General features: G+C 38.2%; 1 protein-coding gene across 1 annotated transcript in view; it reads left to right on the top strand.

Moving 5' to 3' along the window:
• LOC138706153 (disks large-associated protein 5-like) overlaps window positions 1-27,515 on the top strand; it is a 73,947-nt gene that overhangs the window by 6,662 nt on the left and 39,770 nt on the right. The window contains exons 3-7 of the mRNA XM_069835142.1: window positions 214-257; window positions 2,609-2,771; window positions 7,194-7,269; window positions 14,443-14,670; window positions 23,069-23,186. Coding sequence (XP_069691243.1) covers window positions 214-257; window positions 2,609-2,771; window positions 7,194-7,269; window positions 14,443-14,670; window positions 23,069-23,186 — 629 coding nt within the window. The remainder of the gene's footprint in view (window positions 1-213; window positions 258-2,608; window positions 2,772-7,193; window positions 7,270-14,442; window positions 14,671-23,068; window positions 23,187-27,515) is intronic.

Below are 27,515 nucleotides of genomic sequence, written 5' to 3'. Positions count from 1 at the left end.
GGAAGTAAACAAATTTGGATAATGGGTTGATTTGACTTTGAGCTAATGAAGACAATATGATAAAAAGATAGTGGAATACCCTCCTATCCTTCCAGTAATAATAGCTGGCACAATATAAGGCTGTAAACTATTTCTGTTGCATGTCTTAAATACTGTTCATAATTTTAGAAAGGAAATTAGTAGTTTTCACAGTTGTTGTCTTCTGTGTTTCAGGGCCCTGAATTAAAACAGTTTGTGAGCACTGCACGTGAATCAAGGTATGTATATTGTGTTTTAATGATAAATTAAATACTTCTTGCCCATAATCTACTATGGAAGGAGATACATGACGAGAGTAATAGCCTGGATTCGTTTTATTTTCTTACACGCTTTGATTCTACATTGTGAATCCTCTGGCTTTTATTTAGCTATTTTCTTTTGAAAAAAAGCCATACCACTCATTATCACCTTCGCTTGCACTTGAATGCATAATCCTAGACCTGATATAAAGCAGACTGACTGATCCAGAACTGACTTGTGCAATGTGACCTATCACTAGGGACGTGCAAAATTTGCATGAGTGATAACACGAATTTAGCACTTTGTACGCAAATGAGACTAATTTAAAGAAAAACTCGATTTTTATAATTTTTTTAAATACAATTTTTTTTCCATTTTTAAGAATGTAACGCAACTTTACGTTTATATCTTTGAAAAATATTGGAGTGCAAGAGGTCAAATGACTTTGTCAAATGCCTGGCATTAGAAAACATCATCATTTATATTTAGCTTTTTAACACACTTAGTGCCAGACTGTTTGGGATTTTATATGGTGAACTGAAGAAACTTAAAACAAGTTTTGAGAATGTAAAGGATGGTATTTTCATGGCTGATACAACTGCCCAAGCTGCTACTGGTCCAGTAGCTAGATAGCTAGACTTTTTCTGTAACCTGGGTTAGATCTCAGATGTACCCCAGATTTATGACGTGTGTTGTGTAAGCTTGTGGTCCAGATAACAGGTTTTTTCTGGGAGCTCTGGTTCCACTGTGGCATCCTAACAAACCTCCATCTCATCTCATCGCAGGTATAGTGTAGACCAGTCTCCTATGGCGCACTCTGGGCAATGACTCTGTTGGTAAATTAGTCTATACAATTGACTCAACGAGTTATTAACCAGTTATTTCCCCTATGGTGGATTGGACAAGGAGGACTAATAGCTTGGACAGCCCGATCTCCTGATATCAAAAAACGAAAAAGAACAGTTGTACAAATTAAAAATATATATTCACCTCACACAAATATTTGCTGAGAATCTTATTCTCCAGCAATACATATATTTCCAAGAAGTCGTAAACTTTTCTCCCCTACCGATTCCATCACTTAACAGTGATGTTTGAACAGTATAACCCTCAGTGCTCAGGCCACTTCGGAGTTTACCAGCGAAAGAAAGAAGATGAGGGAAGTATTAAAAGCAAGTCTCCAGATTCCTTTACTGTTGTCGCTTGCACGCACAAGTCACGTGTACTTTGAAGTCTAATCCCTTCTTAGACCCCTCTTTTTGAGACAATACATAGTCGGTTTTTTCCGATCTCTGAAAGAAAGTAGAGACAGTCCTTCTGAAATAAGTTGTTTAAGTTTGCTCCAATCACTTCAGTAGAAGTAGAAAGATCCTTTTCCACCATGAAAAACGTTCTCTCTGACAGGCGGTTCACTATGACAGTTGACAACTTAAAAAAAAGCATCTTGTTGTGACATGTAACCAAGGAAAGTGAGTATCGTATGGGATAGTTTATTAAGTATTTGTTTATTTTTTGTCTGTTTCCATGAATAATAAATGCCTATTTTTAGTGCCTATATGCCTGCCTATTTTAACCAAAATAAATGCCTAAACATTCGGGCTCTAATAATTACATTCCCTTAATGAATATCTGTTTACCATGACGAAAGGATCCGCTGTTCATCTCAGCTAAACAAATACTGCCAGAGGCGAAGTTACAGATAAACTGATTTATTTATAAATGTATTGTTGATATGAATAAGGCCTTGACTAGCTGGTCCAGCATACATGTTGTCTTAGCAGCAGAAGTGCGGCCTCCCACCGAGCACGCAGCCAGTCAATCATCGTGGATGGATGGCCCAGATGCACTGTATTTGTCTGTTAGAATCGAAGATTGAAGTCAATAATCGTGGAACAAATTATACACAGTTAATTTTCTTTCCCCACTGTTTGAATCGAACTAGAGATTTCTCTCTATTAGGATATTTATGGAAGGATAGATTCTTATTGCTGGTGGAGTTTTTACTGTAACTTAACACACACCATCTTTTCAACATGATTGAAAACAATATTAGGTACTTGCACACAAGGTGAGCGTGATATCACTATTTCCATCTTTTGCTGCTAAGGTGAACTTGTCCTGAGAACTAGATGTTGTAGGAAGCTCGGATTTTGACAGCTTCAGTACTCTCACCAAGGTGTATAATTTAATGTAACATATATGTTCATTTTAAGTTGCCAGCTCCTTTAATGAAATACTCATAAATAAGAACAATGGCGCATTTTTTTTATATTTGTTGTGGTGTGGAACAGAGGATATATGTGCATGAACTTTATTTGAATTATTTCAGGAATGAAATAGTGGCAAACAAAACTGTGGGACATAGAACAAAACCAGAAAAAACAGTGAAGGCTGAACAAGAATACTTGAAAACCACATTTATAAAGGCTGATGTTTCTTCCAGAAGAGTTACTAGATCCCAGACCCGCTTTGCGAGTATAGTTACAGAACAAGTAAGTTTTACATGGATGAGAAACTAAATTTTGTGCATAATAATATTACAAGTTTATTTGGTATACATAATATATTGCATATGCATGGATGTTACTGCAAGAGGATATCGAAGTAAATTACAGAGGCTACAGCATAACTGTTGTATTCGTTGTGAAAGCACGAGATATGTATTTTATAGGTTTTATTGTACCTCACAGTACATGTTTTTTTTATGTTTTCTGGATTAATTTCATAGTGGTTGCCTATAAGATTGAATTCATGTAACAATGATAATTGCCTCTAACCTATATATGTAAATAGACCTTAAGATCTGGGGAGAAAATGTTCGGAATGAAAGAATAAATTGTTTCGCCAAAGTTACTACCTGGAGTTTTGTCATCATTGCTTACGATGCACACTATAAGAAGAAAACTTGTTCAAATATGAATATATCGAGATAAAACATCTCAAAAATAGAGCTTTGTCTATGTTGGATGAAGCTAGGTACTATGCCAAACCAAATTGGTAGCATATAAAAGGAATGTATGATATTTAAGTGATTCTCATGAGTAAAATTCACATCAGTTTTTTACAGTAGCCTCGTTTTCATTGTACTCAAATGGTATGGATTTGATTGATTATTATTTATACACAACATACTTCTTAGAGCAGCTGGATGCTCGGTTATCACTGGGGTTCCATAATTTTAGAGATGTCCTCTAGCTAATAGGTTTGTTTGTGCAGCAGTTTTCTACTTTTCTGCTAGTAAATTCCAAGTACGCATGCTAATGATAGTTGCAAACTGTTCAAAACTGCTGTATGAACAAACCTATTATGGCAAGTGGACAGGGGACCATATGGGATGTTGGGGGAAAGGATTTAGTTTTGTTAAGATTCTTTGAATCATGAAGTCGTTTGAAGTATCGAAGTAGAGGTTTTTTGTTACATAGCTTAGAAGATTCTTATTTATTTTATATAAGTGTGAGAAATATGATAGCAAATTAGGTGTCACAAGAAAGCTTATCCAAATTTGTAATGTAAAATAAATTGGACTTTGATGCTCTTGTATGGTGGATTATTTGAACCAAATGAGAGCTGGTTGAAAACAGTATCGCTTTTAGTTAATTTTTGGACAATTCATGGAAATGAGCTACGGAAAATCGAAAGTAGTTAAAATACTATTGGCAATTTTGGAAGAAAAGTTTTCACTTGTTGATTAAAATGTTGTTAAATTGTATGTGAGGTTGAGATCATTCATTGGAATTAGTTTCATCTCACAAGCAGGCTCAATGGGCAGCAGTCAAGAAAGGAGGTAAATGGGCAAAAATACACAAGATAATTATAGCCTTTTTAATGCAGCAAGCACCTCAATATTGACAGAATTTTTAAGCCCATAAAAAGTGAAAACAGAAATTTATGACTGTTTTTGTTAAAAATGATCTCAGACTATGGTGAAAAGAATGTTTTGGTAAAAATGTTAATTAATGGTAAAGGGATTTATGACAGCAATATTAAATTGCTTTTTTTCCACAGTACGTATACAATTCAAATTTTCTGAGAAGGGAGTGAATGATACTTTTCCCACAAGTGTGTCCACAAACCAGGGCAGGTTGACTTTTCTATGTTCTCACGTGCTTTTTTTATTTTCCTCTTTCATGAGAAAATGTAGACTATTGATTAATTTTGTCAGGTTCTTGAGTTATAAAATGTATTTAAAACAAGTAGGGTGACTGCACCATTAGTCAGCCTGTTAACAGTACTGTAATACACTAGAGTAGTTTCTGATAAGAAAATTATTTAACATTATTTCCTTTATTAATCACCATTACAAACAAATAGTATAGTTTTGAAATTTCACATAACATAACATTATAACTACACTTTTTGGACTAAAAATAATACATTTTCCTAGTAGTAACAAATTCTCCAATATTCGGCCACATAAATCCAGTGTCCAACCAGTTTCAAACCAGTACTCAGCCTCTAAACCAAATTTAGGTTAAATTCAATTTCACTGTTAGAATATGATAAAATAAACATTATATATGTACTTTCATTATACAGTATTACAAAAAAAATAGAAGAAATGACAGAAGGCATTTCTGAGGTAGACACTATTGAAACAATATTCCTTTTACAAAAAAAAAAAAATGAACAAAATATAATATAAATTTAACTTCCCTTAAGAAAAGGTTGCCAGATTTGACAAAGCGTATTACATATAATTTGGAAACACACATAAAAGGTAAAATGATATACATTTGAAACGCTTAGGGAATTGAATATACAAAATGTCAGAAAAATTTACACCTAAGTAGCGTTTGTGCTCATTTACAGTTAAGGGGGGGGGGGGAAATCATCAGATAGGTTAGAATGATTGGAATGCCATATATCGCGAGAAAAATAATAGTACGGATTTATTGGCATTGATATCTAAACCAATGAACAGCCATCGGTTAAGATAACTTGAAATTTCCATTATCACTCCCATACAAATGATTTCTCAATATCTGAACTGATCCTTTGAGGGCACTAATGGCTATTTCCTTCACAATGCTGTGTGTTAGGCCCAGTTGCCAGTCAAAATTCTTTACTCTCTGCAATATCATATGGCAATGCATTAAACTCAGCACATTTGAAATGAAACCAGTTTGAACAATTATCACACCCAATATTTTTCAAATCTTCATCTTCAACGTCACTAATAAGTTCATTATTACAAGCAGTACACAGTTGTCTTAAATAATTGTCCTCTTCCTGAGATTCACCATCTGGATCAGCATTTGCATCTGAGATGAATGTAGATTTCCTTTCTTTGTCTTTGCTATTTTTCATAAGAGATTTTCGATTCTCCCTCTCCTCTTTTCTCTGTTGTTTTAATTTTGTTTCCTCGATTTTGGTAAAGTTCTTTTTATGGAAGAACTCACGCTATGCTGCTGATGAAATAGTACTTGGAACTTTCTCTTTAACATACTGTTTCTTTTTTGTATTTGATAGGGACCTGGCCAGAACAGATGTTCTTCAAAATTTGTCCCTCTTGCAATGTCCCTTTCCATTGTTCAAATTATATTGCCGAATCTCAAGCAAAGCTTCCACTAACGTCCTCTCTTCATATTGGTGAATCGGTCGTTTCAACTTTTTAGTCAAAAACATTTTTATTTATAGGCCTATCTGTAAAATGTATATTTAGGAAGCAAGTTGTAGGTAACTTCTCATGAGTTGTACACTATTATTATTACATTATTTTATTTAGATTTTAATATTTGAGATGGTGGCTGACTATAGGTTAATCAAGATACCAATAGTCAGCCTATGTGTCTTACTAGGCTGACTACTGGGTTTTATTTATTTAAACCAAAATATCATGGTCTGACATTAAAGGCCAGGCTTTAAGCTTGCAGATGACAGAAAATGGTCTTTAAACTCAGTGTGTGCCATAGTTCCAGTAGTCAGTCGCCTAGGCTGACTACTGGCTTCTCAATCTTACTGAAGTCTCCTATAGTCAGCTCCATTGAAATACTTAAAACTTTTAAAACACAAATTCAGTGCTCATTTAACTATTCTAGAATATTTTAAGTCATTCAATCACTGTTTTAAGTGGCTATGACTTATAATAACGAAATACTGACCTTGTAAAAATGACACTGCACGTTCAACGCACAAGAATATCACACAACAACAACATGGTGCTCTCCACAACATGTTTAGGGGCTAACTATTGCTTTATATTTCTCACATCAGAGGTTACTAGAGGTTCGAGGGCAGGACAAAGAATGGCAGAGTACTGGTGAGCCAACAGAATATGTACATATTCTTTGATGTACTTATTATTTTCATAATTATGCCAAGATGGCTGACTACTGGGAGTTGGCTGATAATAGGGTGAACTACCCTATTTAGTTGTGTTATTTGTACTTATATTTATAATGACAATAGAATATATGTGTATTTTAGAAGTACGTACATTATATGGACTATTTACCTTCATTAAGGGATATAAAATGTCTATAATGAAGTAATAATATGAATTGTTACTAACATTGCCTTTTTTTTTTTTTTTTTTTTTTTTTTTTCCCTTTTCTTTTTAAATTTCATTATCTATGTTTACATATGTGTATATATTTTTTGCGGTTATACTGAGTCTGTAAGAGCTACCATCAATGGGAGACAGTTCGTAAATAAGTAAAAAGGATGTTGTTATTTAATTGTAATTACTGTTTTCAACAGTAATTGTATATTTACGATTAATTTTAGGAGCATAATATTTTAAATTCTTGTGTGTCCTTTTTTTCCTTTACTGCTAAGTAAGTAGTGTATTAAATGTGCCATATTAGGTAATCCAGAATTATTATTATTATTATTATTTTATTTTATTTTATTTTTTTTCCTTTCTTTCCTCACCAACTGTGATTCATTGCAGTGTGTTTCTTTCTCTCCAATAGCCTGAATCATCTCATTCTTCTAAAAAGGAGAAGAAAGGACAATCAACACCTGTAAAGAAGAATGCATCTAAATTAGGTAAATAGCTTTTTTTTTTTTTTTAATACATGGTTATGGTATATAAATCTGAGAATTATGCAATAAATCCATGGAGTTGTATTAGGTTAAGGGCTTGAATTTGAAGATTCTTCGAATTCTTTGTTCATTTTTACTCCTCAGATTATGTAATTTTGTCTTCTCCATTTTATCCTGGGCCAAAAGCAAATAAATTTACAACAAAAAATTAAAATTTATTCCAGAAACTTCTTCACATTTGCAAAAATGTGAATTTCCTTTAATCCATATGGAACAGGAATATTTATTATTACTAATGTTATGTAATTATAGTTACATAATTTATTCATATTTGAAATAATTTCTCCTCAACCCTTGGTTTGTGGTAGAGTTAAAAATATGATTTTTTTAAATAATAGAGGTCTACTACAGCCTTCACATGTACAACACAAAATGTTGTAATTGAAAAGCCACCCAGAACTTCAGAATGACTCATTTCAGCTTCGGATTTAATAAAATGAAATTCGTGGAATTTTGTACTGATCGTGTTAAATACACTCAGGGCCGTATTATAAATGCCATTTAAACTTTACATTCCGTTTAAACTCAATCTTTTCATTCTGCTTCGTATTATAAACCTTAACTACCAGCTAATCTTGAGTTACCTTGAGTTTAACTTGATTGGCTGTGTTCTGCTGTTTAAACTGCAGTTGAAGGCTCAACAGTGCAAAATGGCAGCTTCCGCTTATACACATGAACATGACAGATGTTTTTTTGAGAACTTATGAATGACGATGAGGAAGTAATCAATATTACTGAACAACTACGGCGGGGAAGAACTTTTCAAAATAGAGTACACCACTTTGAAATATAAATTAAAATAAGTTTTAAAACAGATTCAGGCTTTCGAAGTAGACAGCCCTAATCTTCAGAATTAGGCTTTACAGTCCCTAACCTTGTTTCAAAAACTTGAAACTTGATTACGTGGAACAAAAAAATGAAAAGTGCAAAAATATGTGTTTTAGAGTTTGAATTTAAATATTACTTGAAAATGCAAAGATTTCCCTTTTTTGAAAATATTCTGTTGAACCTCTGCATCGGTTATTATATAGTTGCAGTTCGCTATTTTTCCTCTGGTAATGATGGAAGATTTCAGATGTGTCCATAAATCTATTGTAAGTCTTTTGCACATTCTACTGTGTGTGGCATACAGTTTCCTGGTAAGATTTACCATGAAATATTGGGGTCTGTTTTATAAATACAGTAATAATATTACGTAACATTACTAAACTCATAAAAATAGTCTTATTATTTGACAGACTTCTGTTTCATAAACATTCTACACAACTTATAGAATATGCACACTTCATTAGTCAGCTGATTGTGTATGGAGTTCATTCATGGATGATCATGCATGTTTTAATCTGGTTGCAATGTGTTTGGGAGTATAACTTTGGTAGCCAGTATTAAGGAGCTATTTGAGGTGAAGTCTGACAAGCATACTGAAGTGTGCGGTATTGGTTCTGTACAGATTTTTTATGATATTTTCTCTGTTATTTAGAACAAAGATATTTCTTAATGAAGATTGTTCACGAGCATCAGCCATTTTAACAACAATAACATAATAAAACAGCAGCTATCTTCTTTTCTTTCCTAGCAGTAATACCAATTGTATTGCATTACAGTTTAACTTAACCAAGACTCTGTAATATGATGCGTTGAGGTAAACTCTCGGTTAGGTTTAACTTTGCTTTAACTCAATCTTCAGATTAACTGTATATATAATACTGTGCCTTAAAGATTATGTAGCCTAGGGCTAGGGTGTAGAAAAAGTTTTAAACAACTTGTGAGGTGATTAATGGGATCAAAATAGAAATATTAATATACGAAGTCATGGGTCGAAAATGCGAGATTACTGTCTCATGAGTTCATTACATTGATTGCTTCAGAGATAAATAACTACTTTTAACACCACTGAACGTGTGATGTTTGATGTTACTCTAAAATCCTTATGATAGGCTACTATGAGAGGTTGTAGCAAAATGAAGAAACCTGTAGTACCTACTCTGTGTAGTGTTTTTACTTTTTAAATACAAAATTTACAGAAAGGATTCTACATTTCTATCTTTGAACTGCAAACAAGGAGTGTGGAAAAACTACTTAAACCATTTAAAGGGTGATAGATATTGACTTGACTTTTTGAGGGCCAGACCATTTTCCAGAGCTTAATATTTACTGATTCCAAAGCTACTATCCAGGCAATGGTCAGTAATGATTCACCTCGAACATCCAAAGCGTACCTATGTAGCTACATGATTATACAGCTCCTTAATCTTAATAAGAAAATAGTTCTACAATGGATTCCAGCTCACTGTGGAATAACTGAAGGCAAAAATAAGCAGATCAACTTGCTAAGTGATGCCTAAAAAGATGTTTGTGTAGCATTCATTGGTCTTAAAAAGTTATTTTGCTACAGAAACCCATCATTACTAAATGGTACTAATTATTCGAATATTGTTGTGCTATATAATACTAATGATAAAATACACGTTTTTGATCAAATTTTTGTTAGTGTTCATAAAATCAATGAAATACATTAAAATTGACGGAAATATACTACAGTTGTGTGAGCACTTTTAATACACTGTAGTATATTTTCTTCAATTTTAATGTATTTTTCTATGTAATATTGATGTATACAAGAAAATGCTGCCAACTTTAAATCGTTAATTGTTTTTGCCAGACCTTGTATTTTTATATATATTACATAGTTTAATTTCCTGTTCTATTATTTATTGGTAAAAAAAAATTGCTTCCTGCAAAAGATACATGTTTATAAGAATCACATCGGATCTAGCCTTGATAAATGATGATAAATCACGGGTGCTCGTGTAAAGGGGGTTAAGTATGAATTGGCTAAAGCGAGATAAGTAAAGATTTGAACCCTCCATGATTACTTCTGTCTTGTGTTAAAGGGGTTAAATCATGCTTCCATCCATGATGCAGTTACACTGCTTCGTATTTTGTGACAAAGGGGTTTTGTTCAGTACCAAAGGAGAGAAGTTTACATACCTTACGATTTGACTTAACCCCCTTTGCACGAGTACCCACGAAATATGTCCTTGCGTGTTTTGGCCTATATGTGATACACAAGATAAGAGTTAGGAGAAGAGGTGCATGTGCGAGTTTTTTATATTTTTTAAAGAATACCAGTACCTGATGTATTGAAGACTCTTTCATGAATGTGAAGTCAAAAAGCAACTGCTTTATGGTAGACAATGAATTCCATTGTAATCCAGGTGAAAAGTTTTGCAGCTGATTGATAAACCTTCCTCCTCCTGTAAAGTTCACTTGAAATGTATATCATAAAATTAAATTTTTAATGTGCTTTTTAGTACAAGTTGATTAATGCTGGAACAAGTTTTTGCTCTCTTTTTATATACAAACAGTCGTATATTTTATAATAAATGCACTTTAATTATTACAATAACATCTCTCATTTACGGACTTTGGAGGAATGTGTCCTTTATTGGAGGAAGATTGTATCTACAATCTGACTGTAACTTTATAACATGCATAATTGCATGTATGTATCCTCACTCTTTAAATGGAATTTGTTTTATTTCAAATAAGTAAATGCTTTGCAACGTAGAACTAGATAGAACCAAAAGAGAGGAAAATACCATGCAGTTTTATACTGCACAGTACACAATGTAGTTCACAGTATTCAACTTAAGGATAATGTACAGTACACAGTATTTTATGATGAACTTCCCTTAAAAAAAGTCTGTTCTGTCGGGCTGATTTGTCGAATACACTTTGCTCTAATTATATACTTTCTGCTCAAAAGAAGCCTGCAACTATTATATTAATTGAAGAGCTTCAGCATCACTGTAATTAATAGCATATTTCAACAGTTTCTCCATTGTATGGTAACCTGATTTATAGTATTTTATCGAATTTTGAAAAGCCATATTACCGGTATCTTTTTCATCTTCTCCCTCACTCTCACCACACTCTTTGTTCAATGTTAATTCTGTTGCTCCTACATCCTTCACAATTGTATTCAAGTTCAATAAATTTTCCTCAATATCCTACATTTCTGTCAGTCAAGGTGTTTTCATTCATGTATTTCAACATATACTATTTACAGTATTCTTTCAATAATTATTGTTGGAATAATATTTTTCTTTCTTACTTACTTACAAATGGCTTTTAAGGAACCCGAAGGTTCATTGCCGCCCTCACATAAACCTGCCATTGGTTTCTATCCTGTGCAAGATTAATCCACTCTCGATCATCATATCCCATCTCCGTCAAATTCATTTTAATATTATCCTCCCATCTACATCTCGGCCTCCCTAAAGATCTTTTTCCCTCCGGCCTCCCAACTAACACTCTATATGCATTTCTGGATTTGCCCATACATGCTACATGCCCTGCCCATCTCAAATGTCTGGATTTAATGTTCCTAATTATGTTAGGTGAAGAATACACTGCGTGAAGTTCTGTGTTGTGTAACTCTCCATTCTCCTGTAACTTCATCCCTCTTAGCCCCAAACATTTTCCTAAGAACCTTATTCTCAAACACCATCTCTCAAAGTAAGAGTCCAAGTTTCACAACCATACAGAACAACCGGTAATATAACTGTTTTATAAATTCTAACTTTCAGATTTTTTTTACAGTAAACTGGATGACAAAAGCTTCTCAACCGAATAACACACATTTCCCATATTTATTCTGCATTTAATTTCCTCCCGAGTGTCATTTATATTTGTTACTGTTGCTCCAAGATATTTGAATGTTTCCACCTCTTCGAAGGATAAATCTACAATTTTTAGAATTCCATTTCGTACAATATTCTGGTCACGAGACATAATCATATACTTTGTCTTTTCGGGATTTACTTCCAAACCTATCACTTTACTTGCTTCAAGTAAAATTTCCGTGTTTTCCCTAATCGTTTGTGGATTTTCTGCTAACATATTCACATCATCCGCATAGACAAGAAGCTGATGTAACCCGTTCAATTCCAAATCCTGTCTGTTATCCTGAACTTTCCTAATGGCATATTCTAGAGCCAAGTTAATAATGCAATATTAATCCCCACCCTCTTCTCCAGCACGTCGCTTAATTGTTACATGACAGCTCATGTTCTTTCAAAGTAAAATAACTATATGCCAACTTTATCAAATTATTGATTAAATACTTGAAATTTAAAGGGTCTGTTTTGTTAGAAATTCAACTTTTAAGTTTACGAATTTATGTTCAATATTTTTCTTCTTTCATTGTAGATATCTTATTCCTCCAGTAAATTTCAAACCCAATCTATTGTTGATTAATTTTCTGAACTATTAACAGTTCCCTACACTTATACAGTTTCATTGCATTGTTGTGACAAATTTGTATTATAAATAGTAATATAATCTTGGCAGTTCAAATTAACTAGTATACAAGTTACGATATGCTTAAGGAAGGGCTGCTGTGATACAACAGTTTTAAGTTATTGATGATTATTAAATGGGGTTAAATATGCTTAATATGATGTAAAATATATAATTTTTTTTCAAGTTGCTAAAAATGAAATGAGATGTTCTTTGATATATCAATATGAGTACATCTTCAATGTTGTGTGATACGACTTCTGTTACAACTAATTGCGATAATGAAAGTGAAATTGATGGTAATATCGATCAATGTACATGTAAAGGAAGTAATGTGACAGCCATATGTGTGGAAATCAAATAAGTAAAATTAGTGGTAATCCAGCATTCTGGGGAATAAACTAAACAATGAGAGACTATTTCACTAGTCAAGGGGTGAAAAAAAATTTGGAAGATTTCAGATTCAGCAAAATGCAGGATGTTTTCTGGAGATACTGTACTAAATTATTTCAAAAGCATCTTGTAAATGGGGTCCTATCCGTATATATTCCCAGTACTAATTCTGTTTCCTATGCTCTATGTTTCTTATACAAAGGTTCATCTACCTTTGTAACATCAGGATTTTCCGACTGGCAACACTGAAATCAAGTTATACTGGAGCATGAGAATTCTGTCAGTCACAAGTCATATAAGCCTTTAGTGCTGCCGGGCAGCTTCTGTTGATAGCCAGTCCATGATCCTCCTTGAAGAATGAAACATTCTTTTTTAGGATATTAGGAATGACAGATCTTGTATGGGTCTAGTATTTTTCAATTAATCGCGATATGGATAGGAGTCAAAGATGTGGGGAAAGTTTGTCTCATTGCACCATCTTCAGCAGTTACCATCCTGACCCCCTTCCTAAAATAGCTCTTACAGCTGTGTGGGGAGACATTTTCAAAGCTTCTTCCCATTCTGTAAAAGGTAAGCTGGAATGTTTCACTATCCATCTATTGAAGGGAGAATATTCTTTATATAGGCAAACTCCTTTTCCTTTTTTGCTGGGACACCCCCATTTTGCATGTTCCTCATTCTATTTGATTTTTCCCAGTCTTCATTAGTCCGTGACAACCACAGAGGTAGAAGTGTCCAATTTATGCATATTCGTTTTCTATTCAGCAATACATAATACACACTTCTAGAGAATTTCAGTTCCGTAGATTCAATTCCTTTGCATTTAATTGGAACCAAGTCACCACTTACAGATTTTTTTTTTTTTTTTAGTGTAATATTCAATAGGAAAAACTTGACCGAATTTTTTCTTAATTCTTTAAATTATGTAAATTCTGTATATCCATGGTATTTAAAGCTATAAGTTTGATCACTTAATTATTGGCCTTACTTCGGGTTTTCTGTGCAGATATGCAAGTCATTTACTTGTAATATAATTTAATTTATGTAACAACTTATTGGTTTCTGTCTTACTCAATTATCACTTGATCATCATAAAAAATTAAGGTTAAGTCCATTCTGTCTAATAAAATAACCTTGAAATTAATTGCTGCTACTTCAGGCTGAGTTTCTGATAGTTTAATTCGTTAATTTTATGATTGATTTTAATCTTACTCACCTAATCTTACTCGCCTTTTTTTAATTCTGTTTTATTTTTGTATCACTGATAGACATTGTAAAAAGTATCAAGTGATGTACTCTAAGTTTTTTATATAAGTACATAGTTGCGAGAATTTCTGTCATCTTATATGTAGAAACAATATGTAGAATTTTGTTCCTGTATTTAAGTATAGCTCAGAGTTCTTATCTTTCTTTCAATAGAAACATTGCAAGAAGAGGAAGTTGGAGAAGAGCTTGGAAATGTGTGCATGGAAACAAGAGAAGATCCTGATTCAAAACAAGGCAGTGAAATAAGCATGGTCATTCCAAATTCTGAGGAAAATACTAGACTAGAGTGTCCTAAAACTCCTGAAGAGGAAGTTATATTGCCAATCCATTACAGTCCTTTTATAACCCAGGAACGAGGAAGCCAGAGCAGAAGGTCACGTTGTAAGTACCCTTTTCTATAACGAAAATGCTTTTGTCCTTTATGAGAAAGTATAAAGAGAGTAGTGTGATGCTGCAACAAATCTATTTAGAGATTTTTATAGAGATAAAAGTTTTCAACATACTTGTTACTGGAAACTGGTTTTAAATTTATCTTTGTGTATAAACTAATGATTTGATTTCCTTCATTTTGACTATATACAAATCAACTTAGCTGGGAATGAATGATACACATGAGATGTACTGTATTTACTCTTAATACCTCGCAAAACGCCCCCCCCCCCCAATCTTATCAAGAAGTGGGATGCGTGGCTTATTCAAATGGACCCTCTGTTTTCTTTTTTTTTATATACTACTGCACATCTAATGTACCATTCTGTCTCTGAAACTGCAAATGGAATAGACATGGAAAATAATTTTATTGTTCATACTATGAATGTTACCATTGATATGTTTGATTTTTTTATCTCACAAAAGCTAGGGTGCGTGCAGGGTATTCGAGTAAAATATGGTAATTTGTAGTAAAAGATTTTATTTTTATTTATTATCTTGCTTTTACAAGACAAGATTTACAAGATTTTATTACAAGTAAAAATTACATACAATAAAGATTTTACGTTACTATTGTAATACTCGTATATGAATATTGTTCAAAATTCGAAATTGATTACCAATCTCATAGTCAAATAGCCTGCATATTACAAATTGTATAAATACAATGTAACTGGGTCACACCTGAAAAAGCAAGATTAATATTGTGACAGCGACGTGAGAATCGAACTCACGACCAGCGTCCCGCAAGAAAGCAGATCGCGCAGGCTCCACGGAACATTGAGTGACGTCGCGCGGTGGAGAGAAGGGAGAGAGGGTGTATTACGTCACGCGACGAGTTTGCGCGCGCATCTGGTGCTGGTAGAGAGGAGAGGGCCCTGGATTTCTCTGGAACGCCATCTCTAGAGACGGGTCGAACTTTCCAGGCTACGTCGCTGTAGTTATAAATTACGGTCGCGAAGGAACGACAGCAGTTTCAGTTTCTGAGTTTTCAGTTATTCAGTCAGTGAGAGAGCCAGAGCAAGCAAGCCAGCCGGAGTTCGACTCGAGTGTGCGTCCGCATCTGCGTCAGCATCCGAAGGCCTGAGTTCGAGTGCAGTGGACCGCAGTTGGAGGGACCTGAGTTCGAGTGCAGTGGACCGCAGTTGGAGGGACCCGAGTTCGAGTACAGTGAACTGTCTCTGAAGGTCTGTGGTTCGAGATACCGTGAACTCGAGTGACTGAGATAGAAGAACTGTGAACTGAGAACTGGTAGTTCTGATTTGTAAATAGTGCTTTGTAAATATTAGTTAAGATTAACAGTTAATTGTTGTTCGTACTAGTCCAAGTAAATTGTCATTGACGTCGGTGGAGTGCTATAACGAATACTGTGTGAGTGAAGACCCAATTGTTGACGAGAGCGTTTAAGGTGAATTGTAGAAAGGAATTTTTGTTGTGACGAATAAATTACATTGTTGTAACCAATAAAATTCACACTGGTGTCAGAATCGGGACATTATCGACAATGGAGAACCTACAGCAGATCCTGCAAGCCATCGCAGAAATGAAAGCAGAAATGAACATGCACATTAGTGAAGTAAAAGATAACATGAACAAGCACATCAGTGAGGTTAAGAACGAAATAAGTGATGTGAAAGGCGACATAAGCGAAGTGAAAACAGAGATGAAAAGTGACATAAGCGGAGTGAAAGGCGACATAAGCGGAGTGAAAGATGACGTCACTTCACAAATCGAAAGTGTTTCGGCCCACGTAGATGGAATTGTCGCCATTGTGAAAGACGAACTTAAGGCCGATCTGGATAAATTAAACCAGAATTTTACAACTATAAACGAGACAGTAGCCGAGTTGAGACAGGATGTAGACCATTTCGACGGAAAAATCCGCGATCTCGAGCGTCGTCAAGAGCAGACGAGTGAGGTGATGGACCGACATGCTGAAGAAAACAAGCACATACTCACGTTGATGGACCGACATGCTGAAGAAAACAAGCACATTCTCGCGTTGGTGGATCGCCAGGCTAAAGAACAGAAACAGATAATTGCCGAGGAAGTTCAACGGGCCGTGGAAAGATCGGCGACAGAATGGAGGACCTCATATAGTGGCCCTGGGGAACCATCGCCTTCAGCCAGACATTACAACGTCAAGACGCCAAAATTCGACGGTACGACGTCTTGGGCGATATTCCGTCGCCAGTTCGAGGCCATCGCAGAGCACAATGGGTGGACGCCAGCAGAGAAAACCACTCAGCTGCTGGCCGCGCTTCAGGGACAGGCGTCGGAGATTCTTCACAGCGTTCCGGAAGATGGGACAGCCGCTGAGATAATGGCGGCCCTGGAGGGACGTTATGGTGACCATCAACTTGCTGCAGCATTTAGGACCCAACTAAAAACGAGGGTCCAACAGTCAGGCGAGTCCCTACAAGAATTCGCGATGGCGGTGGAACAACTGGCCCATAAGGCCCTCAGGGGCCTACCTAATGATTTCATCGCTGGAGAGGCGGCCTACACCTTCGGCAGCGGAGTTCGAGACCCGGAAATAAAGCAACAGCTACTCTTGGCAGAGCATCGCACCATCAATGCAGCTCTGGCGGCGGCGCTCAGGATGGAGGCAGCCAAGTTGACGGCGAACGTCTCGGCATCGCACCGGATTAGGAGCGTCGCGGCGGCCGACGTCGAGGAACGTCAACCGAAATCACCCGAGCGACGAAGACGAGGAGTGCCCACCTGCTGGTCCTGCGGCGAGCCTGGACACCTGAGGAGGGATTGTGACCGATCTGGTCACAAACAGGAAAACTAAAAGGGGCCGATGCGATGAGGGGCACGTCGGCGCCGTCATCACCATCCCCTCGGCTGATCTTGAAGACGGTTAACAGAAGATGCGACGATGGGCTGATTGCTGACGGATGGATAAGAGGCCGCCCATGCAGAGTACTGGTAGACACCGGGGCGTCGCTCACTATCGCCAGACCGGAAGTCGTGCGTGGACTACCTGGGAGGACGCCGCTGCGCCGGTATGAGCTACGTACTGCCTCAGGCGAGAACCTGCCCATCCAAAGAGAGGTTTTCCTGGACTTGACCTTGGGAAAGAGGAGACTGGAGATGTGGGTGTTCGTCGCCAACATCACTGAAGACGTCATCCTGGGACTCGACGCCATGCGGATCTTCGATGCAACGGTGGACGTCCGGCGCCGTATCCTCCGTTTTGGTCAGGATGAAGTGTTCCTGAGGGACGTCGAAGACCAACCCATGGCCAGCAGACTCACCTTGGAGAATCAAGTGACAATCCCAGCAGGCTGCGAGATGGTGGTGACGGCAAGACTGGACGGACAACCTAAGAGAAACCTGCTCCTCGATTCGCAAACAACTCCGATAGATGGGGTTTATGTGGCCAGATCCCTACTCCCGAATCAGAAGGTGGTACCGGTGAGGGTCCTGAATGTCACCAATCGGGACAAGGAGGTGCCTAGTGGAACTGTACTAGGTAACGTCGAGCCGGTGGTGTCTGTGACGTCGCTGGCAGAAAACGAGGAGTGTCACCGACCACGTCCAGATTTAGACCCATCACTGAAAGAGCTGGCTCGAGAATTGCCGGCGAATTTAAGCAAAAGAGAAAGAAGACAAGTCCACGATCTACTGACAGAGTTTCAGGACGTGTTCAGTCTGTCTGAAAATGACTACGGGAGAACGGAGAAAGTCCAGCACCGCATCGACACCGGAAATGCTCGCCCAATCAGACAACCTCCTCGACGCGTCCCTCTAGCTAAACAGAGGGAGATTGACAGCCAACTGGAGGGCATGAAAGCAAGAGGGGTCATCGAGGAATCCGACAGCCCTTGGTCATCACCTGTGGTGCTGGTGAAGAAGAAGAATGGGGACCTGCGTTTCTGCGTGGACTATAGAAGACTGAATGACGTCACCAGGAAGGACTGCTTTCCGCTTCCACGAATTGACGACACCTTGGACACCCTGGCCGGAGCAGAGTGGTTCTCGACGTTGGATCTCAAGTCAGGATACTGGCAGGTGGCGCTACATCCTGAGGACAAGGAGAAAACGGCATTCTCTACAGGCCAGGGACTATGGCAGTTCACCGTTATGCCGTTCGGCCTCTGCAACGCCCCGGCTACATTCCAGAGACTAATGGAGTCCGTAATGAGAGGCCTGACATACGACACCTGTTTGCTGTACCTTGATGACGTCATCGTGGTGGGCAAGACTTTCGGCGAACAGCTGCTGAACCTGAGGAAAGTGTTCGAGAGACTGCGACAAGCCAGACTGAAGTTGAACCCGAAGAAATGTCATCTATTCCAGAAGAAGGTCAACTACTTGGGACACGTAGTAGGGACCAACGGAGTGGCCACGGACCCGGAGAAGCTACAAGCCGTCAGAGGATGGCCGAGACCGAGGGACAAGCAGGAGCTGCGCCGCTTTCTCGGCCTCTGCACTTATTACAGAAGGTTCGTAGCTGGGTACGCCAACATCGCTAAGCCTCTAACCCAGCTGACCGAGGAGAAACGACAATTCCAGTGGACAGACGAGGCGGAGTCATCCTTCCAGTCGCTGAAAGAGGCGCTCTGCACTGCTCCTGTACTGGGATATCCCATCCCTGGAAGGAAGTTCACGCTCGACACGGACGCTAGCAACGTAGGCATCGGCGGAGTACTCTCTCAGGAACAGGACGGGCAAGAGAGGGTGATTGCCTACTTCAGCCGAACATTGTCCAAGGCTGAGAGAAACTACTGCGTGACCCGTAGAGAACTTCTTGCCATTGTGGAAGCCCTGAAGCATTTCCACAAATATTTGTATGGCCAGGAGTTTCATCTGAGGACAGACCATTCTGCACTCACCTGGCTATTGGGCTTCAAGAATCTGGAGGGGCAGACCGCCCGTTGGGTTCAACGTCTGCAGGAGTACAACTTCACCTCTGAACACCGACAAGGGAAGAAACATTCCAACGCTGATGCCCTATCACGACGTCCGTGCCCGGATGGCTGCAAACACTGCCTGAAAGTTGAAGAGCGGGATGGCGCCCACGCAATCCGAGCAATTGCCGCCCAGCCGAGCCCAGGATGGGATAACGCCGCCATAAGGAGGGAGCAGCTGGAGGACCCAAACATTGGACAGCTACTACGTGATGTGGAGTCCGGCCAGAGACCAGTATGGGCCGATATCGCCAACCGTAGCACCACTTACAAGAGCTACTGGGCCCAGTGGGAATCCTTCACTGTCAAGGACGGTATCCTGAAGAGGATTTGGGAGTCGGCCGATGGAAGGACCCGCATAGAACAACTTGTCCTGCCCAGGAGCAAGGTGAAGGAAGTGCTGGAGGAGACTCATGCTGGAGTGACTGGAGGCCACCTGGGAGCCAACAGGACGCTGGACAAGTTAAGGCAGAGGTTCTATTGGTTGCATCAGAGAACCGACACGGAACAATGGTGCCGAAGATGCGACACCTGTGCAGCCAGTCGCGGACCAAGGACCCGCAGCAGGGGAGCCATGCAGCAGTACAACGTGGGAACTCCTTTTGAGAGGATCGCCATCGACGTTGCTGGACCGTTCCCGGTCACGGATCGCGGGAACCGCTACCTGCTAGTCGCCATGGATTACTTCACAAAATGGCCAGAGGTGTACGCGATTCCCAACCAAGAGGCTTCGACGGTGGCCGACGCGCTGCTTGACAACTTCATCTGCCGATTCGGGGTGCCCCGGGAATTGCATAGCGATCAGGGGCGCAACTTCGAATCCAACCTGATGGGAGAATTGTTCGAGCGTCTGGGGGTGCATAAAACCAGGACCACTCCCCTCCATCCACAGTCCGATGGTATGGTGGAACGCTACATCAAAACCTTGGAAGAGCATCTGCGGAAGGTGGTGTCCAACCATCAACGAGACTGGGATGCCAGAGTCCCACTGTTCCTCTTGGCCTACAGAGCTTCGGTCCACGATACCACAGGGATGACACCGGCAAACATGGTCTTCGGGAGAGAGCTGCGCCTGCCCTGTGATCTGCTGTTTGGCACGCCACCCAGCGCCGACCAGCCAGCAACTGACTATGTGGCAGAACTCACCGAGAAGTTGAATGGAGTTCACCAACTGGCCAGAGAGCACCTCAAAATGGCCAGCGACAGGATGAAGGTGCGCTACGACAGATTGGCCAACTCTGCAGGATTCCAGGAGGGCGACCTGGTGTGGCTGTATCGACCTACCAGGACCAAAGGGAAATCACCAAAGCTGCAGCGTGCCTGGGATGGACCATACCGCGTGGTGACTCGGATCAACGACGTGGTGTACCGGATCCAGCGACAACCTCGAGGGAAGATGATGGTGGTGCATCTGGACCGATTAGCCGTCTACCAAGGGACTGCCCGGGACGAGCAGCCCTAAGGAGGGGGCAATGTGACAGCGACGTGAGAATCGAACTCACGACCAGCGTCCCGCAAGAAAGCAGATCGCGCAGGCTCCACGGAACATTGAGTGACGTCGCGCGGTGGAGAGAAGGGAGAGAGGGTGTATTACGTCACGCGACGAGTTTGCGCGCGCATCTGGTGCTGGTAGAGAGGAGAGGGCCCTGGATTTCTCTGGAACGCCATCTCTAGAGACGGGTCGAACTTTCCAGGCTACGTCGCTGTAGTTATAAATTACGGTCGCGAAGGAACGACAGCAGTTTCAGTTTCTGAGTTTTCAGTTATTCAGTCAGTGAGAGAGCCAGAGCAAGCAAGCCAGCCGGAGTTCGACTCGAGTGTGCGTCCGCATCTGCGTCAGCATCCGAAGGCCTGAGTTCGAGTGCAGTGGACCGCAGTTGGAGGGACCCGAGTTCGAGTACAGTGAACTGTCTCTGAAGGTCTGTGGTTCGAGATACCGTGAACTCGAGTGACTGAGATAGAAGAACTGTGAACTGAGAACTGGTAGTTCTGATTTGTAAATAGTGCTTTGTAAATATTAGTTAAGATTAACAGTTAATTGTTGTTCGTACTAGTCCAAGTAAATTGTCATTGACGTCGGTGGAGTGCTATAACGAATACTGTGTGAGTGAAGACCCAATTGTTGACGAGAGCGTTTAAGGTGAATTGTAGAAAGGAATTTTTGTTGTGACGAATAAATTACATTGTTGTAACCAATAAAATTCACAATATCTTTATTTGAAATCAAAACACAATGATATTCACTGCAAGAAACCTAAGTTGAGTATTTTTTTGTGATTCCTTTATATTACGTAGAATAAAGTGAGAAATGAGACAATGAAGTTAAAATTAACAGGAAACTTTTACTAAGAGAAGTTGTTATATACAGAATGATCTTTAGTTGTGAATTCAGTATTTTTTTCATTCAGTTAGGGGATTGTTTGTTGCTCTTGTTGTAAATTCCTTTGCTTCTGCAGAAAATCAATCCTGCACAAGAAGTTACAAAATCAAGTATATGGGAAGGAATTGTACTTGTTTTGTGGTTATAAATCACAAATACATTTTAACATCCTTATCACATACAAATGCCGATTTTCGTAAGTAGAGAAATATTAGGAATGATTACAATTTATGAATGAGATCATGTTATTTCGTGTTCTTTCTTTCATATTTTTGTTGAGCGATCTTGGTATTCTGTACAAGGAGTGTGTTATACCTGATTCACGGGCACATGACTCTTAACAACATTTGCCTTTATGGGTCCTTTCACTGTCTTTCTGACTGCTTGGTGCCTTTCACATTTGTGTATTACTTCAGTTGTTAGTGATATTAGGTGTAGGTTCTGTCACGAAAACACTTTAATTCGGAGACCAAATTAGCTGCATGTAATGATTCAGATAGGGGATTGAAGTGGCTAAGAGGTATGGGTTTGTGCAGTCAACATTTACAACATTCATAAAGAAATGCAAGGAAATAGAGGTTAATGTCAAAGTGATAAAATTAATCCTAAAACATAAGTGTTTAAAAACTGTGGCAGCAGAGAACCTTGACATTGCTACCTTAAAGAGATTTAATGTCTCTAGAATACCACCGGACCATCTGACTATGCACTAAGAAATAAGATACACATTTGTTGTTTAAACCTTAAAACCAAAAGACAGAGTACAAGTACTGATCTTTTTCTTAAAACATGCCTGAGTTTTAAATGAATTTGTACATCATATAGGATAATCAAATGAGTAAATATTTCATAGTATGTAATGGTGTTTTATACGTTTATTGTATTCTCTTTTGAAACATAAATGAAAGCATAATTTCATAAGCCTCAATACAACAGTAACCCTCATATAATGATACGATTTTTATAGTCCCTAGAAAATTGTTGTATTGAAGTATGGTTGTTTAAATTTGATAACATTATTTTACTGGCCAATATATGATTGTGTTTGCAGGTGGTTCACCAAAAAATAGTGAGTCTGACAGTACTCCCAAAGCAGCACCTGCATATCCAGTTAATAGGCACTCTGTTGAAAAAGAGAAAGCACAGCAGCGTGGAATAGTTTATTTCAGGTAATTGACGTTGCATGAAATCATAATTGTGGCTTTAAAATTATGCCTCATTAAGTAATTGTGCAATGTTTGTTGTACTGATTCTGACACATCCATCCATCTTAGATATTTCCCTAGTGATTGAAATGTACCTATAAAATCATTAATTTACATTTTTTAGTATACATATTATGGAACAATTGTCATATTTGAGTCATTCTACGTCAGATTGCACACTGACAATCAATTTTTCTTTTCTGGGACAGTGATCTGATATCAACTTCATTTGCAACATAAAAAGTTGTTTGGAAACACTTTGCAGAAATTCAGATTCGGTGCAATTGTATTTCCAGTCATATCTTCAACCTAAAATTGTTTAAAGACATGTAGTTCTACTATCTGCGTTATATCAGATGTCTTTCTACATAATTAAAATATGCCTACCTATCAAATTAACTGCATTTAGATTATATTGACACAAATGGTTTTTAATTAGACCCAACTGCCCAGGTCTATAGCGTAGTCTAAAGATAAGTGTACATAATAATAAATAACAATATTTACCTGTACATCAATTTTAGCCTTCTTGGCCAATTAACATGTTTCACTGTTCCTCTCTTCAGGTGTTTTTTTTTTTTTCATGTGGTATGCTGAATAATATCGGAACAGCATCAGGTTTCTTAGAAAATTTTAAAACATCACCATGTTCGAAGTGCACACTACATATTGTGCAGTTTTTATTTAAGTATGTGACATTCTTTCCTAACAAGTCCTTTTTCGGAGTATACAGTCCATTTCATAGCACTGAAAAAAATGTTGGATTTACACAAACTTATCATTTTATAATTTGGCCTAAGGCTAATTGGAATTATGTAGATTTATACAAATTAGTTTGATTATGAATTAATTCTTCATAAGTGCTAAGCATCATTGACTGCCTTTTTCCTTACTAACACTCATTACAAACGTGCATAATTATAAATATTTACACAGTTAAATTTAACAAGCGTTCACTCAAAGCTAGGTATGACAGATGTTTACACGGTTTCAATATGGTGGACATAGGTCACACACAGTAAAAATTGGTACACAGGTTATAGCAAAGTTTACATTCATTGTATTACTTATTCTGTGACCTGGAATTGATGGAGATTAAAAGCATTTGGTGTGATTTAATAGACCATTTTTTAATTGCTTTCACTTCATGCACACAAGTTATTCTGGTAGGTAAGATACTGATGTAATAAAAATTTCATGTATGAAATGTTTATTACGAAAATTTCATTCATGAAATGTTTTAACAAATTTAACAGCTTATTTCCGAACTAAAGGCGTAGTGCTCTTTTCGTCTTATTTTGTCAGTGTACACTTAGCGGCAAAAAGAATGGGCCGACTCTTGGTCGATAGAAATGCTAAGTTCTGTCGCGCAGTTCACTCGTGTAAACGTAACCCAGTGCAAGGCATTGCTGTGGTGTCTCTTCATTGAAAGTTATCAGTCTATAATGTAATAAACCTTACGAGCAGTGTGTTGCCCAGTGGTAAGAAGTCTGACATCCGTGCCAGAGGTTGTGAGTTCACCTCCTGGTACGGTAAAATTATTATTTTTTTTTTATTTTAACTTTTACTTAATTTATTAGTTTAAATGTGAAATGGCATTTGTTAACAAACTTCATTATGCCTGCCTTGTAAAAATATTATTGCCCATTGTGGGCTATTAACAGTGAGACCTGGCCTGTATAAACAAAAATACTTGTTTCACATCCTAAAAAAACGGACGCATATCAAACACAAATAAATAATTAAATTAACAAAAACAAACAATTTGTTAATATATTAACAAAACAAGGCTGTGGTGGGGACTAGCATCTCGTCCACAAACCACCTGCGTCAACATCTGCCCTCATTATGCGCGGCATGGAGTCCACAAGATTATGAAACAGGTCTAAATTCTTGGCCATCTTCTCCCTTGCATCTAAAACTCTGTCCCACAATTCCTCAGGTGTCCGAACGGGTGGTTGTTCTGCCCAGTTAGAGCGTAGGATCCTTTTGACTGCAGCACATAAATTTTGAAACAGATTCATATCTGGTGAATTTGGAGGCCAGTCGACTGGGTCGACATCACGCCTCCTCGTAAACCATCTTTGAATCCGGTTGGCGGTGTGTATCGGATGGTTATCCTGCTGGAAGAAAAGTGTTCCTTCTGGATATCGTTTTCGGGCGGAAGGGATCATTACATTTGCCAAAATGTGTTCGTAGACTTCTGCTGTAAACAGACCGTGGATGTGTTCCAGAAGTCCTGCCCCATCGTATGGCATCCACCCCCAACACGCGACCCTCACACGAAGCGTATCGGTGGTCATTCATACAATAAACTAGGGCAGTACTATCATTGCTATTGGAGACAATTACCTCGTCTGAGAAAATGACATTTCTCCAATCGAAGTCCTGTCGGAACCAGGGCAGTGAGTTATTGTTTCTGTGCCATCTTCAAGCGTAATGACGAGACAGAAAGTTATATTAACAGAAAGCAGTATTGCTTGAAAGAGAGAGGGAGGTTTATTATTCGAGTTTGGGCATATTCTAAGATATATCACCACATAATTATAGCTTTGCAAGACACATATGATGGCAGATTTGTAATAAAAAAAAAAAGAAGAAGAAGAAGATTGGGGGAGATTCGAACCTTGAGCTACTAGTACTAACGTGTTCAATATACCAATGCTGTAACAACTTACGCTACTGCAACTGTTTATATCAGTTCGGCATAATACATGGTTTTCCTGTTCATATTCGCTCAGGTCGATTTTGTATTTATCAATTTTATTATTATTTCACTCTTCAAGGGCCCTGATATATCTAGAATCAACCCGCCATTCGATTTTATTACATATTTTAGCCTCTTAAACAAAATACAGAAAATTTAAATGGTTTAATTATGTGTTACCTAGTGAACTATGGTGTTGACGAGACGAGCATGCACAATGTATGTCTCTGGAACTTAGAAATTGTCGGCCGGCCCATTCTTTTTGCCGCTAAGTGTACAATTGATATACACTCCAGATATTGTTTATGTTTAAGTTCAAATATTGTAATATTGGAACAGAAGCATTTACAGTGTCACTGTCCTTTTTAGTATTCCCATTGGATAGAATGTCATTTCCTTTAATATTGAAATCTTTGCAGTAACTGATGAAAATAGCTATCTGTGCAGCATTCATAATGGCTATATTCTCAATTATCTGATGTGTTCAAACTTAGAACAATGCTCTTAAAATGTTATCTCAGCACAGTCAAATCTCTGTATAACAATTATCGTTATAATGATAAATCCCTCTATTGTGATTAAAAATATAGTTCCCCTCATAAAATGTATTCCTTAATGTAAAAATTCTCCCGATATAATGATATCCTCTTTTGAACGATACACTTTAATGGTCTCCAGTGTAGTATCTTTTCTCTATACTGTGATAAAGCCTGGTAAAATGAAGTGTTTGTCACTAAGTGATGCAGTAAGGTATGTGATCTTACTTGGAGAATTTCAGTTTAACTGATCACTGCACATTTACTTTAGACATTCTTTCTTTACTGATTTCACATTTCTGATAATCCTACTTGTCTATGGTGTAATAATCATGATGAAGATCTGAAACACATTCTTCTATACTGTCCATCCATAAACCACAAAAGAAGTAAATTAAAATCATCAGTACCGTTGCAGAAGACACAGCCCTGCAGTATATATATTGACTACACCTCAACTCTGGCTACTAGCAACAGGCATCTGTAATGAACACCGATCAAAATACCCCTCATTTCTCGTGAAAAACAACAACTGAATAGACTATAGTGGACTTTATGTTGTCAGCAAACAGCTGGATACATTAAGAAGATAGATTGATTTTTTCTTCTCCTGGCTCTGGAGAGGCAGTAACAGCGTGTGAATCACTTCAACAGTTCCTCTCTAGTGTTAGTGATGTTCCAGAAGAGTACAGTATTTAGCATCTTTGTATTTAATAAGGTCTTTATGTGTGTCAATTTCCGTGAAGAGAGCTCTGAAACAAACTGACATAAACAATTTCTTTCAAAAAATGTAGGACAGTACAATGGGCAGCATATTAAGAGGTTTTCACTGATAATTTTAACACGTACCATAATATACACACCAAGTTAGGTGAATAGAACAGTACATCTATTTATAACAATATTTTCTTTGTTCCCCTAAATATTGCTAGAGAGAGATTTGACTGTTTTATGGATTATCTCTTGAACTCTATTCACTGCAACACCTGTTACACTCGTTTCTCAAAAAAGTCTTTGAGAATGTTACTATTTCTGCTCTGACTCACTCTT

Source organism: Periplaneta americana, chromosome 9 (assembly GCF_040183065.1).
Source record: "Periplaneta americana isolate PAMFEO1 chromosome 9, P.americana_PAMFEO1_priV1, whole genome shotgun sequence".
Lineage (NCBI taxonomy): Eukaryota > Metazoa > Arthropoda > Insecta > Blattodea > Blattidae > Periplaneta > Periplaneta americana.
The sequence above is the reverse complement of the archived record's forward strand: the minus strand, read 5'-3'. Positions and strand labels throughout refer to the sequence as shown.